The sequence below is a fragment of the Syngnathus leptorhynchus genome, chromosome 22 (assembly GCF_054491065.1).
Source record: "Syngnathus leptorhynchus isolate UIUO chromosome 22, UIUO_Slep, whole genome shotgun sequence".
Lineage (NCBI taxonomy): Eukaryota > Metazoa > Chordata > Actinopteri > Syngnathiformes > Syngnathidae > Syngnathus > Syngnathus leptorhynchus.
This window is the reverse complement of record NC_141216.1, coordinates 3,002,525-3,017,277: the sequence shown is the minus strand read 5'-3', so window position 1 is coordinate 3,017,277 and position 14,753 is coordinate 3,002,525. Positions and strand designations below refer to the sequence as shown.

General features: G+C 42.9%; 1 protein-coding gene across 1 annotated transcript; it reads left to right on the top strand.

The window, feature by feature from the left end:
* Positions 1-1,062: 1,062 nt before the first annotated feature.
* On the top strand, positions 1,063-14,753 carry mybpc2b (myosin binding protein Cb). The gene is made up of 28 exons (XM_085903615.1): positions 1,063-1,197; positions 4,160-4,177; positions 7,689-7,751; positions 7,816-7,964; positions 8,041-8,158; positions 8,245-8,293; positions 8,509-8,568; positions 8,659-8,822; positions 8,941-9,073; positions 9,713-9,837; positions 9,916-10,021; positions 10,173-10,342; positions 10,415-10,580; positions 10,685-10,791; positions 10,883-10,912; positions 10,995-11,137; positions 11,731-11,890; positions 11,961-12,065; positions 12,133-12,321; positions 12,394-12,528; positions 12,635-12,802; positions 12,955-13,043; positions 13,118-13,313; positions 13,381-13,520; positions 13,595-13,754; positions 13,819-13,955; positions 14,083-14,269; positions 14,637-14,753. The coding sequence occupies exons 1-28, from the start codon at positions 1,173-1,175 to the stop codon at positions 14,660-14,662; spliced, it is 3,318 nt and encodes a 1,105-aa protein (XP_085759741.1). The 5' UTR covers positions 1,063-1,172; the 3' UTR covers positions 14,663-14,753.

Genomic DNA, 14,753 nt, shown 5'->3' with positions numbered 1-14,753 from the left:
AACCGAGGACCCCATGAAGGTCATGTAACAAATACATCCGACCACAAGAGGACAGCATCGTGTCAGATAAATTATGGAGCTTTCTGTTTTTAAGTTATCCGTCTGCAGGACCAAAAAAGGTGCTGAAATAATTACACAAATATCAAAATTAAGTAAAAAAAAAAATTTTTTTAATAATACAAAAAAATCTTGAAATATTATACATATGCTATTTATTATTTCTGTACAATATTTTTTAATTTGTGGAAGTTTTGGGCTTCCACAAACTATAAAATGCAAATAATAAAATAAGTTAGGGAATGGAAAATTATTATTAATATTATCACATTTATATATTAAATTCCCTCAACCTTATTTGAATATGGCTCAATGGCAAAACAAGGCTAAGATTGCCAATACTGTGTCAATCCAAGCTGTGAAAACAAGGTCAAAAATATAGACTAGATTATTGTGACTGCGGGCAAAACAAAATGCTGCACTTGTCTACAAATGATCTTCGTCTGCCTCTTACATTTGCTATCTGTAAAAGTCCACGGATATTTATATCCGTCCTCCAATTCAACATCCTTATCAGATGATGGCGCGGTTTTGTAAGCAGGCCGTAAAGCGCGGCAATTTATTGCGCCGTGTCAATAAGGGCCCTCAACGCCTTGCTTGGGCGAATCTCCTCATGGAAAACAGTAAAATCTTGCGAGAGCGATAACTTGTATCTTTACCGTTGACTATGGAACAATAAAATGTCGGCTTCGGGATATACTGTACATACTTAAATTTCAGGAATCAAACACAAAGCTGCACCGCTCCCACCTCCCATCATTTCCACCCTGACCTCTGACCCTTTCCAGTGACAGATTTAGGTGAAAATAGACTTGGGTACAATTAAGTCCAGAACTTTTGGTTTGAACCTCCGAACAGATTTGAGGACTTTCCTGAAGACCCCCCCCCCCCTTCGTCCTTTTTTGAGCACACCTTTCCTACGCTCTGTTTTGAAAATGCTTTAGGGTGCCGCCCGCCTCCTTGCTCCTCGCTTCTCACTTACAGTGTGGGGGTGTGGGTGACTCGAGTGCCACGAGAGCTTTGAATAACAGCGCGAGGGGAGATAAATAAAAAGGAATAAGCAAGCCGCCCGCCACCAGTCTTCCGGCAGCAAAGAGAAGACACGGGAATAAACCATGCCTACAAAGACGGTCCCTGCAGGTACGCCCATGTGCAAAAAATATTTGCTTCCATTTTGGCTGTTTGAGATGTGTTTTGGAAAGTTGTTAACTTCAAATATTGCTGTGAAATTTTTTTTGGGGGGGGAAGTCAGCACAATCATTACATTAACTTCCAAAAGGACGTTTAAGTGGCTTGGTAGCAAAAAATGTAGTGCTGTCATAGAATGAATTAGACTTCCCAAAACTTGGGCTCGGGTCCCAAAACGGGTCGATTTTTATTGCCGATTATCGGAATAAATTTCTGTGAGGGATTTTATGGATCAGCAAATACAAACGCGACTTACTCATAAATGATGTTTAGTGCTAGTGAAGTCATGTCTGTTGTGTTGCTGAGCGTTCGTTCATATTTATGTTATGGGAATAGATGATGGATTTTCGTTTGCAAGTGCATCGAATCAAATCGTTCCACTTGAAAATATATCTAGAGCAATATAAGATGGTCTTTTAGTGGAGATCTTGCAGACTAATGACTGCAACGGAACTAATCATACATATTTATTTAGCTTTGCAGTATGCAAAGTTAACGATCTGACTCTGATACCAGTCATGTTTAATTCTTCTGATTTGATGACATCACTGGTGTCACTTCATGCCATTTACTAAAGATGATCGAGATAACGACTGGGTGCCAATCCAACCGGAAATTGGATTTAATTTTTTTCGGGACAATATTATAGTTAAGTGTGTAAAGAAAGATTTTCTGTTATCTCTGTTTTGACCCAAAGAGGCTCTAAATCATCCAATATGAGAAATTGTCATGTGGGATGATTCTAGTTTTACAGGCCAAGGTTGTGTTAACACTGTTGAGCCCCCTCCCTCCCCCATTTCCACATTTAATCCCTCCACATCCTCTCTGCTATGATTGGGAACATAATGGACTTTGCACATTATTTCCCACTGGACTTTTCTGTCATCTTGATACTTTAAAAAAAAAATAATAATTAGGCCCGAAATATAACTATATGCTTACTAATCATATACAGCCAAGTGTGTTTGAATTTCGTTGATCAAACATCTGCGCCACCCAGCCAGGTTCAACTGCCAAGCTCTCAAAGGATCATCGGCGAATATTTGATTTTCAACATATGTACCAAATGTGATATTGAAATAAAAGATTAGTTCTCAAGATTAGCATGAGAATGGTATCACGTCTCACTCTTTTTTTTTTTTTTTTTTAAATGCCCCATCACGCTTCCTTCCTTTTGCAGCCAGCTCCGACCCTCGAGGCGCAGCCAAAAATAATCCTCAGTAACCCGTGACCTTTTCGCCCCCCCCCCCTTCCCTCGCCATCCTCTTAAGTTGATAGAGTTTCACACACGCCAGCGTGTTAGCTAGTGTAACACTTGCACGCTCACGGCTGAGATAAATCAGGATGTAAAATATCATTCTCGACTCGGAAGGTTCCCATCATGCTCGACGCGCCTCGGATTTAGCTCTCTTTAAATAATTATGTCGCTGTGGGATCATAAATGCATACATATGAAATGTCATCAAAGCACACCAAATTACTGTTAAGCAAGCAGAACATACATGAGAAGTGAAACGCTTGGCCCACTAAACCCAGCGTTGGATGCAAATCTATATTTAGATGATTAAGAAGATCATTTTAAGTGAAATTCATTTTCTCACATTAAGCCCCGCAATGTCAAATTGCATTAGCGCCTTCATTTGTTTAGTCCACAAAGCGTCGCCCGCAGCTGAGCCTTAAATTGGCCGTACTTCAAAACGAGGCATAAATAGAAAGGCAATTAACTCCTATTTAATAATTTCCGTCAACTACCAGCAGGTCCCATTACACTCAACGCACTGCGATACGCTGCGAGTAAAGTCAGTTCATCAAATGAGGACAAAAGATTAAAATCCTGTTTTTTTATTTGATTTTTTTTAATAATAATGATTTTAAATAAGAGCATTATGTTTAGTTAAAAAAAATAATAATATTGAAGATTTGTTGTTTGGTCTGTCAAAAACAAAACATTTAAATGACAACGTAAGATTCAATAGGCTAAATGGCTTAAAAGGCTATTTAAGGAAACGCTCCCAAAAAAAAAATACGCACGGCTTGTCTTTTGGGAAGTCATGAGACACCGGCGCTGACCTTTACGGGCTGCCGGACTGACCCCTCAGAGGGGAGTTTGGTATTTGATGCGTTTCCATTTCCAGCTTACTTGAGCCTCGCCTGTCACCCCCGCCGTGTTGAAATGGACGGTCATACTTTTAATACGTTAAAAGAATAACTTGAGTCTTGGAACTCCAGTTCACGATGAGCCGTTGTTTAGATTCGTGTCGCAGGTTAAGACGTTATAAAAGGTGAACATTTTATAGAATGTCCGCTAGATTTACGAGCGTCACGCAGAATATTATTGAAGACAAGATAGGAACATCTGTCACCTTGTGAAGCCGACGGATCCTATTTAGCATCGTATTGGTTCTTCCACGGTGGACGGAATGTAATCAGATCTGTGTTAGCATAACCAATTACAAGCCAGTTGGATAATATTTGATATTTGACTTTGTGGTTTGAATTACGGATAAAAGTTGAGCTGTTGTTTTTTTTTCTTTATGTCACTATGTGCTGACTCAATGTTATGATTGTTGTCATTTTGGACCTCTATTATCTTTTTTTGGGGGGCTGAGGCCAAAGCCATGTCTAATATAAAAATATTGCTGTAGCGCAATCATGAAAGCAGCTTTATTTAATCAAGCCAGAGCCTTCTCTAATCAAAAAAAGTGCTTTGCCGCCATTTCTACTACAAATGTTTTTGAGTGTGAGACAATTACGGATGTTCTAACTCGGTCCCCGATCTATAAATAGAGTTGGTTGACTGTACATAAAAGCCAAAAAAAATGATTTGTCGAGTTGTCTTGTGGTAATTTTATAGCATTAGGAAGCATAAACGCTGCATTCTAATCATGTGCCGCCTGTGTTTCTCCTCCCGCAGCGAAAGCGGAGGTGCCCGGTAAGTCAGCCGCATGCCTCCGTTTACCTTCTGACCTTTTGGTGCGCCTTTCATTATCACATCCTCACTCGATTATAGTCGGCACATTTTCACTTTTGCACTTTTGTCACCTCTTGGCCGCGAGCCGCCTCTGGTGGCCTCTGACCGCATTAATTGACTGCCGCCGATGTTGTTTATTTGCCAGCTTGTCGTTTTGTTCCTTTCTATTCTGTCAGACTTTAAATACTTAATAAGAATGATAACGCGGAAGTAGCACACAGAGGACCCGCTGACACAAATGTTGCTAAGCCTCGTGTGATGTGATGTACTATTTATTTTGTGTGTGTTCCTCTTTGAACTGTATTTGCTCAGCTGTTGAAACCTCTTAACTTGTGTTTTCCACATTGTGCATTGCTTGGCATTTGCTTTGCAGCCATCACAAAAAAAAAAAAAAATCTGCTAATTTTAGCCCCACAGGAGCCAGCCGAAGAGGGTGAGGGCCTTTTTTTTTTTTTTTTTTTTTTTTTTTCTGTAAAACATGAATAAGTGGTATTCATGTTTGAAATGCACCGAGTGTTCGAAAAGCATTTGAGCTAATCCGCCACGGTAATTATTTGAATAATGCCGATGATATGTTGAGTAAATTACAGAGTGAAGAGGATAAGGCAAAGGTCAACCATTTCCTTTGCCACTGAAGGGGATAATACAGTGACGATTTTTTTTCCCCCGCACGTTTGCATTTCTTAGCGCGTCGACTGCTTGCATGATTTTAGTTATTATCCCGACATGCTGTATTAACTTAGCATCGTTTACATTTCTTTTATAGCATGTTTGCAATATAGCGGAATGAAGTCGAGACGACCGTTCAAACATCTTTGTGGGGGTTTCTGTTATTGTCTCACTGTTTTTATTCATTTCTGGCATTCAGGGAATTACTTGCTCATTAATAAGCACATCTTATTGTGGAGCAGGTTTCACCACCCCCTTTTGTTTCTAGTTAACTCTGATCTTTGTTTACACAGCAGCCCCAAAGCAGGAAGCTAATGCTCGGCACCTTTCCAGGAAAAGAATATTGACACACTTTCTTGGAACTTTTTTTCAAATTCTGCTCACATACAGTAAACGATTGCATCATATTCTAAAGGTCTATAGATGTACCCACCGCAGACATGACTCCGTGCTGGTCCACGTAAACAAATAATGTATTCATATCGAAGTGCATACAGTACATTGGTCTCTGCGTGGAAATGACACGATTCTCTCTGTCTTAAGTACTCCAATGAATACTGGATATTTTCCATCTGCACTGATTTTAGAGTGGATTCGACAATACATGTCATTATATACACCGCTTTGGTCTACGACTGAGATTTCTTGAATATTAGCAAGTTGCCACAATGATAAACTTATATGATTATCAATCATACAGGGTACAGGTGTGCCTAATGAAATGTCCCAAAGATAGTGCCTATTGCCATTTTTTTGTCATATGCACTTTGTTTGCAAGATAATTAGGCATCTTGCATCTTTTCATCCACAGATGTTAGTTGTGATGGAGCATGAAACAAGCTCGTGTGTGTACGTCGAGCGTTGTACGACAATGTGGGCTTTTGCTTCCTTGTCGCTTTGTTCGGTTTAATCTTGCGTCTCGCTTTGTCTGCAGCAGATTCTGACTCCAGCTGGGATGGTAAGAAAAAAGAACGTGGTTCATTGGTGTAACGGAGATGATTGGTTTTTTTTTAACGTTATTATTTCTCCTTTGGTAGTTATAGTCAGAGCCGGCCCGCACCTCCATGGGGCCCCGAGCAAAATGTTATTTTATGTGATAAAGCACTAATTGAGATACTGAATATCACATTTGTCTATTAAAAGTATCATTTGTAATTTCCCAGACAATCACAGGCCAGCATATCTGGGCGAGGGAGTGCTGCGCCGTTGTGAGAGTGGTCACAGCCGACTTCAATCAGAGATAGAGGCTCTTTTCAGTCTCCTTAAATGCAGCCGTGATCCGTGGACACGTGTGGGATGCTGCTCAAATTCAATATTCCATAATAATTGTTAATTGAGTTTTGGAGGGCCCCGAAGTGGTTGTGGGACCCTATGCAGGTGCTTAGCCTGATTATACTTTGAGCCGGCTCTAGTCTACTATTTAGATACTAGATAGTATGACTTTTAGGTATTTGTTCATTTGAAAAGTCTTAATACTTCTGTCAGGACTGTGATTAAAGTAGCACTGCTGTAACATGCACTGCGGGCAAACTAACAGCTGCTGCTAGGAGGCCTAGCGTCATTTCATATTTCAACAGGCTAAGAAGTAAAGTTGCTACCGTGCGTTGCGGACAAGCTGCGAGACGTCCGATATGTTCAGTTCAGGTTTTACAAGTGAAACCCAAGAACTGGGATTTGTCGCTTAATGGGGTCTGAGGCGAACCTTATCCTGCTTTGGGACGGAGAACCTTTCTGGAAATGCTTTAAGAGTGTTTTTGTTATGGTATAGTGAGATCCGGGTTTGACAGTGGAGTTTGCAAAAAACGTCAACTTTTACAGCGCTTGAAAAAGATTTGCTAAATGTCGCTTGATGTTCTTGCGTCACTCCACGTAGGAGGATATCTCATCTTATGCTATGTTTGTTTGATCTCCATAGAAGTAATTGCACCAGCCGTCAGCGCGTCTGTTCCCGTAGGGTAGACAGTTGGTCGATCTTACATACCGAGGTTGTTTAAAGCCTGTCCCACGGGGTTAAAGTTTAAGTATGTGGGTTGAGGTTATATTCGCAAGCACAGTTTGGCTAATGAAGCAGGAACCAACTGCCAACTTCTTTAAGCTTCAATTAAAACATTCCCAATGGCGTGGAAGCCATTTACAATGAAAACAATTGAATGCTTGCTTTCCAACATCCTCAGTCTTACAGAAGTATTCAAGATGATTTCAAATAACATGTTTTATCCCAAATGTGACGATTAGTATGTGTTGCAAATGTAGCCACTTGATTCCTTTGTGTTCTGCCTCCACCTTTTTTTTTTTTTTTTTTTTCCGGGTTAGGGTTGCATTCACTTAAAATTTCACACTTACTCTTAGCGCTGGTATAACTGCAAATTGTTTCTCTCCCAGCTAACGTGAAGGCTGTAGGGGGCGGTAAGATTGGAATTTAAGTTTTCAGTGCATGTAAATGTTTTGGGTTATTTTATTTTTTTTAAAGCGTCTGCATCCAACTTTTTATGTTGCACAGGTGCCATCTACATGTGAAATGTATATATATATTTTTTAATATTCATTGTTCTTGTCGGAAATGTAGTCACGTGCGCTTATGAGATGTGTAACAGTTGTTTATTTTCAAGAGTTTCGTTGTTGGACTTTAATCCTGAATGTTTGTAAGATGAACACACGTATTTCATCATTTTTTACGTCACTAAAAAAACCGACTTGATGTTTGCTGCCCAGTTTGGTCATTGTTACTGTCGTCTTCTGTTACCATAGAGAGCAGACATGTGATCGTATCAAAAATAATCAAATATCCGTACTTTTATTTCAGAGGTGACAGAGCTCACTGGGCTCTTCGTGGAGAAGCCGCCAGATCATGTGACCGCTACTGCAGGTTAGATGGATTGAACGCACTGTAAAAGGTGTTGACACTACTGACTGATGTTTGCTGATGACAGGAAAGGATTTGATCCTCATTGCCAAGGTTGACTCGAGCGCCTTGGTAAAGAAACCCATGATGAAATGGCTGAAGGGAAAATGGTTGGATTTGAGCAGCAAGGCCGGGAAACACATGCAGTTCAAAGAAACATACGACAGGGATACAAAGGTGCGACGGGAATTTCAATCGGCACCGTACAAAGACGATAGATCTTTTCCATCTTGTGTTCATTTTCCCGTAAAAGATCTACACTTATGAAATGATGGTCAACAAAGTGGTGGCCGGAGACGCCGGTGGCTACAGGTGCGAAGTGATATCCAAAGACAAATGTGACAGCTCCAGCTTTGAGATCGCCGTGGAGGGTAGGGTGAAAGCCGAGCCGGGTCACGTCGCATTCCACGTCGACCGATGTTCTGGTTTGCCGTCTCGGCAACGTCTCTCATTTCAGTCTCCCAGGAAGACCAGCATGTGGACATTTTGTCTACCTTCAAGAGAGCGTAAGTGCAAGGCCTGGAACTCGAAACTGTCTTTGCCAGGTTTGGGACTAAGTTAGCAATTCCAAAAGTGAAGTCAGTCAAATTGAGTCCCCACAAGGCATAATTCTGACATGATGGTAATTAATCTGAATCTTAGCTGTTCCAAGTCTCAAAAATCGCTGACCCAAGTCGAAATCAAGTCATGTGACACGAGCGAGTGTTTTCCTTCCACGCAGGGATGCCGGCGAAGATGACGGTGATCTGGATTTCAGTGCTCTTCTCAAAGCTGCCAAGAAGTGAGAACATCTTTGCTTCCACTAGGAAGAACATCTTCACACTCTGTGTCATTGTTTCATTAAAATGAAACTACTTTCCATGATTGGCAGGAAGAAACCTGTAAAGGTGGAGGATGAGGTCGACGTATGGGAATTGCTGAAGAGCGCCCACCCGAGCGAATATGAGAAAATCGCTTTCAAGTACGGCATTACCGACCTGAGGGGCATGCTGAAACGTCTGAAAAAGATGAGGGTGGAGCCCAAGCACAGCGAGGGTGAGTCAGGTGGAGGGTGAATAGACACTCCAAGAGCATCTGAAGTAGGTGCAATGAGACCAAAGACAGACAAAGGAGAAACCAAAGAAGTGATTTCCCATCATCTCCATCTTCCCAGCTTTCCTGACCAAAATGGAATCTTGCTACACCGTGGACAAAGGCAAAAGAATCGTCCTGAAGTGTGAGGTGATGGATCCCAACGTGCAGGTCAAATGGTTGAAGAACGGCCAAGAGATCAAACCCTCTGCCAAGTACATACATAAAAGCACCAACATACTCAATCATGTTGCATGCCATTTTATTAGTGCCATTTCCTTTTTAGATTGTGTTAAACTTCCAGCGGGAAATATACTCAGAGAGACAGACAGCAAAATGAGATTGACTGATGGGCAGTGTTTAAAAAAAAAAAAAAAAAAAAAAGTGCAACTAAAATTATCGACTACGCAAAGTCAAACTTTCCACCGATGCTGCCATGCACACATTTTATTTTTAGGCCATCGTAAGAAGGCTCCCAGAGGGCGTAGTAAGTCACACTGGCAAGACATTTATGCCTTACGTAGGCTAATACTGATAAAAAAAGACCTGTAATCAGAGAGAAATACACACTATAAGAAATGTTAAAATTGATGAATGTCCCAATACAATCCTATCATTTAATTTATAAGTTAGCTGTTTGATTCTCAGCACGTATTTACCTACCCTGTTTATTTATAAATTGCCATTACTACGGTTAGCTCAAATGCTAGTGCCAGCACACCACAAGGGTGTTTTTTTTCAGATAATATCTATAATTTGTTTTTTGGGACTGGCACAACATGTGAACCACAAATCATTCACTAGTATATTCGTTGGTAAATAAACGGCTCGGCTTCTCTGGTGTTATTTTCAAGGTACTTGATGGAGACAAATGGAAACATCAGAACGCTGACCATCAACAAGACCACCCTGGCTGATGACGCTGAGTATGAGTGTGTGGTGGGTGAAGACAAGAGTTTCACTGAGCTTTTCGTCAAAGGTACATGAACTGCTATAAAATACGACAATCCTGATACTTTTAGGATTCTAAATTTGCTACTGTATCGTATGCACCCAGAACCACCTGTGACCATCACCAAGCTTATGGATGACTACCACGTGGTGGTAGGGGAGAGAGTGGAGTTTGAGATTGAGGTGTCAGAGGAGGGCGCCCATGTCATGTGGTCAGTATAACTACAGTATCGCTTAAGTTTGATGAGTGGAAAAAATACTTTTTTCTTTTGATGACATGTTTATGGGCTCGAAAGGTTTACTGTCAAAATAATGAAAGATAACAAAGGACAATCATATTGCATTAATATATCCGCGTTCCAGGTTCTATGGGGATCAGGAAATTGTAAAGGACACGGCATCCACAAAGTATCGCTTTAAGAAAGACGGGAAGAAGCACACGTTCATCATCCAGGAAGCGACATTGGACGACATCGGAATGTACCATGCTTGGACAAACGGGGGCCATACCAAAGGAGAGGTGGAGGTGGAAGGTATTATAGGAAGATGGTTGGACTGGATTTGACTCGGATAAATATTTTCCTTGTGCTTTCCAATGTGCCCAGAAAAAAAACTGGAAGTGTTGCAGGACATTGCTGATCTGACGGTGAAGGCAACCGAGCAGGCTTTGTTCAAGTGTGAGGTGTCTGATGAAAAGGTCACAGGCAAGTGGTACAAGGATGGAGTGGAAGTGATGCCCAGCGAACGTATCAAAATGACACACGTCGGAAGGTATACATGAGAGTAAAGATGCGAGAGGAAGGGGGGAAAAAAAACAACAACACACACCTTAATTAATTGTCCTTCCATCCGCACGTTTCTCCTGCTTGTTTCAGGTTTCATCGTCTGATCATTGACGACGTGAAACCGGGGGATGCCGGAGACTACACTTTCGTTCCTGATGGATACGCTCTGTCACTTTCGGCCAAACTCAACTTCCTGGGTGAGGGAAACAGAAACATTAGCGAGGTGATGGGGATACATTCATCATGAGCAGACACCATTAAAGCTTCTCTTTTTCTCTCTGGATACAGAAATCAAGATCGACTATGTGCCCAGGCAGGGTAAATAAACTTTTGTTACCTCTCCTCCTTTGTCAAAGGAAAAGCTTTTTATGATTCTTATGCATTTGATTCTTCCAAACAGATCCTCCAAAGATCCACCTGGACACCACCGGAAACATGGTGTCCCAAAACACTATCATTTTGGTGGCTGGCAACAAGCTGAGACTGGACGTGGAGATCACTGGAGAACCAGCACCCACCGTGGCCTGGTCTAAAGGAGATCAGGTAAGGATGTGTCACGTCGTCATGTCGGGCCCACTGCATCACAGTCTGCTTCGTGTTTCTTGGAAACCATGACTAGAACGTGGCCCCGCCACCAAAATAAGTTTGATACCCCTGCCCTGTTGCAACATGACATATTTGGCACGTACGCACTGAAGCGAACTTACCGATTGTGTCCAATATGGTTATTATGTTATTATTTTGGTTTACATTTACTATGTACTGCAAGACTATTAGCCGTAAGTGTGATCCTCGGAATGCTTACATGGACCGGTAATGTAACTGAAGCTGCCGGCGGTCAGTGCGAGAAAATTCGGTTGTCGTAAAACACATAAGTTGATCTGCCCTCGAGCTTCTCTAGTTAGCCGCTCTGAAATAGCTTTGGGACAAACATGAGCCATGCTTCTTCCCTTACAAATGGTATTTCCACTCTTCTCCCTCGGAGACTAGCACCGATTCAATGGGGATAATGTCATATTCATATCAATATCACATTAATGAAAATAGAGGAAGTGAGAAATACTTGATGAATAATACTTATAAGTGAATGGAAAAAATATCATACCTGTTAAAAGGTGCCATTTCCTGTATGTTAGCCAATCACAGAAAATTCTGGACGAGTCAGAGTGGAGAGCAGGAAGGACTTGAGTTGCTTCGTCATTGAGGGCGCGGAGAGGGAGGACGAGGGCAACTACTCCATCGTTGTTACCAACCCAGCCGGGCAAGACAAGGCTGTGCTGAACATCAAGATAATAGGTAAGTAAATGCGATATTTGTTCAAATTAACATTCTAAATGAAGCAATTTGTCACGTGTTTGAATTCCAGATGTGCCCGATGCTCCCGAGCACGTCAAGTGCACGACGGTGGGAGAAGACTGTGCCACCATCATCTGGGAGGCTCCCAAATTTGATGGCGGTGCAGCAATCAAGGGTAAAGAATGAAGACGTGGAATAGGCACACATGTTCCGTCCTTGTCTTAATGTTTGTCTTCATTCAGGCTATCTGATGGAGAGAAAGAAGCAAGGTTCTTCCAGATGGACAAAGCTTAACTTTGACGTGTACGAATCAACCACGTACGAGGCCAAGAAAATGATTGAAGGCGTCCTGTACGAGATGAGGGTCTTTGCCGTCAACAGTATCGGCATGTCCCAGCCGAGTCTCACCTCCAAGCCCTTCATGCCTATCGGTAAGCGTCGCCGCCCCGTTTCTTTTATCCCTCTCCGAACCGCCGGGTTCTTTCTTTTTCCGTGACGCTCAGCCCCGACGAGCGAGCCGACGCGTCTGACGGTGAACGACGTGACGGACACCACGTGCTCCCTGAAGTGGCTGGCCCCGGAGAGAATAGGAGCCGGGGGCCTGGATGGCTACGTTATCGAATACTGCAAAGATGGAGGTATGGATCGCTGTCGCGAACAACTGGGGATGTTATAACACTTGATTCTTTCAATAAGAGATGAATATCAAATACAGTATTGATTTGTGATTGTTTCCGCCCACAGATACTGAGTGGGTGGTAGCCAACACAGACCTGTGTGAAAAACAGAGCTACGTGGTCCGTGGCCTACCTGTTGGGGAGAAGATTAACTTTAGGGTGGTGGCAGTGAACATCGCAGGGCGCAGTGCTCCCGCCATCATGTCACAGCCCGTCACTATCCGTGAGATCATGGGTGAGTCGGAGGAGTGAAGTCAACTTCTGCCGTCATCTCTCGCCATACCGCTGTTCAAAAATAAAAGGATTCGCGGTTAATCGACTTCCAAGGTTTAAACGTCGATGTGGTTGTTTATGGGATCGACTTTTCAATGGCTTTACCTTCATTAGAGCGTCCTAAAATCCGCCTACCTCGGCACCTGAGGACAAAGTACATCCGTAAAGTGGGAGAAAAGATCAACCTGACCATCCCCTTCCAGGTCAGACAAACAAAAAACAAAAAAAAACAATCAGATATAAGATTCAAGATTCATCAAGTATCATTGCCTCGCAGGGCAAACCACGTCCCGTCGCGAGCTGGTTGAAGGACGGGCAACCCATTGACCCAAAAAGCATCAATGTACGTACCTCCAACGTGGACACCATCCTCTTCATCCGTTCGGCAGAGCGAGAGCACTCCGGAACATACGAGCTGGTTCTAAAGATCGAGAACATGGAGGACAGGGCCAGTTTCCAACTCAGAGTCGTTGGTAAGTACTCGTTCTTCGTGTCCCGGGGTTGTGGAAACACCGATTGCATGACATGAAATCCAATTAGAAAAGCCGGGGCCACCTTTAAATGTGCGGGTGTCCGACGTGTGGGGTTTCAACGCCGCTCTGGAGTGGGACCCCCCCACCGATGACGGTAACTGTGAGATCACCGGATACACCATCCAGAAGGCCGACATGAAGACTAAGGTGAGACAAAGACGGACGGGAAAAGGAAGGGAAGGTGACCGAGGTGTACGACGATCATATTGTCTTTTCTTTAGGAATGGTTCACTATTTATGAGCACAACAAACGGACCCACTGCACGGCGTCCGACCTCATTATGGGCAACGAGTACATGTTCTGCGTCTACAGCGAAAACCTGTGCGGCCTGAGCGAGGAGCCTCGTCAAAGCAAGAACACGGCCATCATCGCCAAGACGGGTGCGAAACCTTACTGTGCTTGAAATCGTTTCCGTTATAATTCTTCTTTCGCCACGTATCGTAGGTCTGCAGCTGAAAGAAAACCCCTACCAGGAGATGGATATGTCCTGCGTACCCAAATTCACTCAGCCGCTTGTGGACAGAACTGTGGTGGCCGGGTACAGCACTGCCATCAGCTGTGCCGTCAGAGGCTTCCCTAAGGTATATCCCATTGTGTTAAAAGCTTTGTCACATGCCAGAAGACTTGCCGTGATGACCTTTGATGGGAAAGGGTAACGTCTACCCCCGTCTATTCGGAGACGTCTCATTCCATTATTTCCTTCCTCAGCCCAAGATCATATGGATGAAGAACAAGATGATCCTTGGCGAAGACCCCAAGTACTTGATGCAGAACCACCAAGGCGTGGTCACCCTCAACATTCGCAAGCCCAGCAAATTTGACGGAGGCAAATACACCTGCGTGGCCATCAACGAGCTGGGTAAAGATGAAGTGGAGTGCAAGCTGGACATTCGAGGTTGGTAGAGATGCCCGCGAGAACTCACTTTAACGTTATCGAGCAATATTTGACAAAAGAGTTGTGAACATCTCCAGGCGCAATACAAAAACAGCGACTTGATCAGATGGATAAAGAAAATGTGAGCGCTATATGAAGACATATCCGTTAAGTCAGGTCTAATCTATTTACATGCCACCCGTAGTTCCAGCCCAGTAATGATTTCCGAGCGTGGTGGGGGAGCATATCAATAACAGCTGGCCTCATCTTGTTAGCTGCCAATGCTATCGCTAATGTGGTTGCAGATGCAGATTTATAGCATGTTTTTTTTCTTTTTAAACACATATTTTTTGGACCAATGCCAATCATCTGTCCCGCCTTCCAACAGTTGCCGTGGATCCAACCCAGGATTAAGAAAAAGAAGAGTAACGCCTACCCTGAACAGAGATTGTCAGAGATTGTCATGAAAAAAAAACAAATAAATAAAAATGATTGGTGTGAGTTG

Coding starts and splice junctions, on each gene's coding strand:
- mybpc2b (XM_085903615.1), top strand. CDS start 1,173: ATGCCTACAAAGACGGTCCCTGCAG. Junction 13,044..13,117: donor ACCTGACCATCCCCTTCCAG/GTCAGACAAACA, acceptor ATTGCCTCGCAG/GGCAAACCACGTCCCGTCGC. Junction 13,956..14,082: donor CCGTCAGAGGCTTCCCTAAG/GTATATCCCATT, acceptor TTCCTTCCTCAG/CCCAAGATCATATGGATGAA.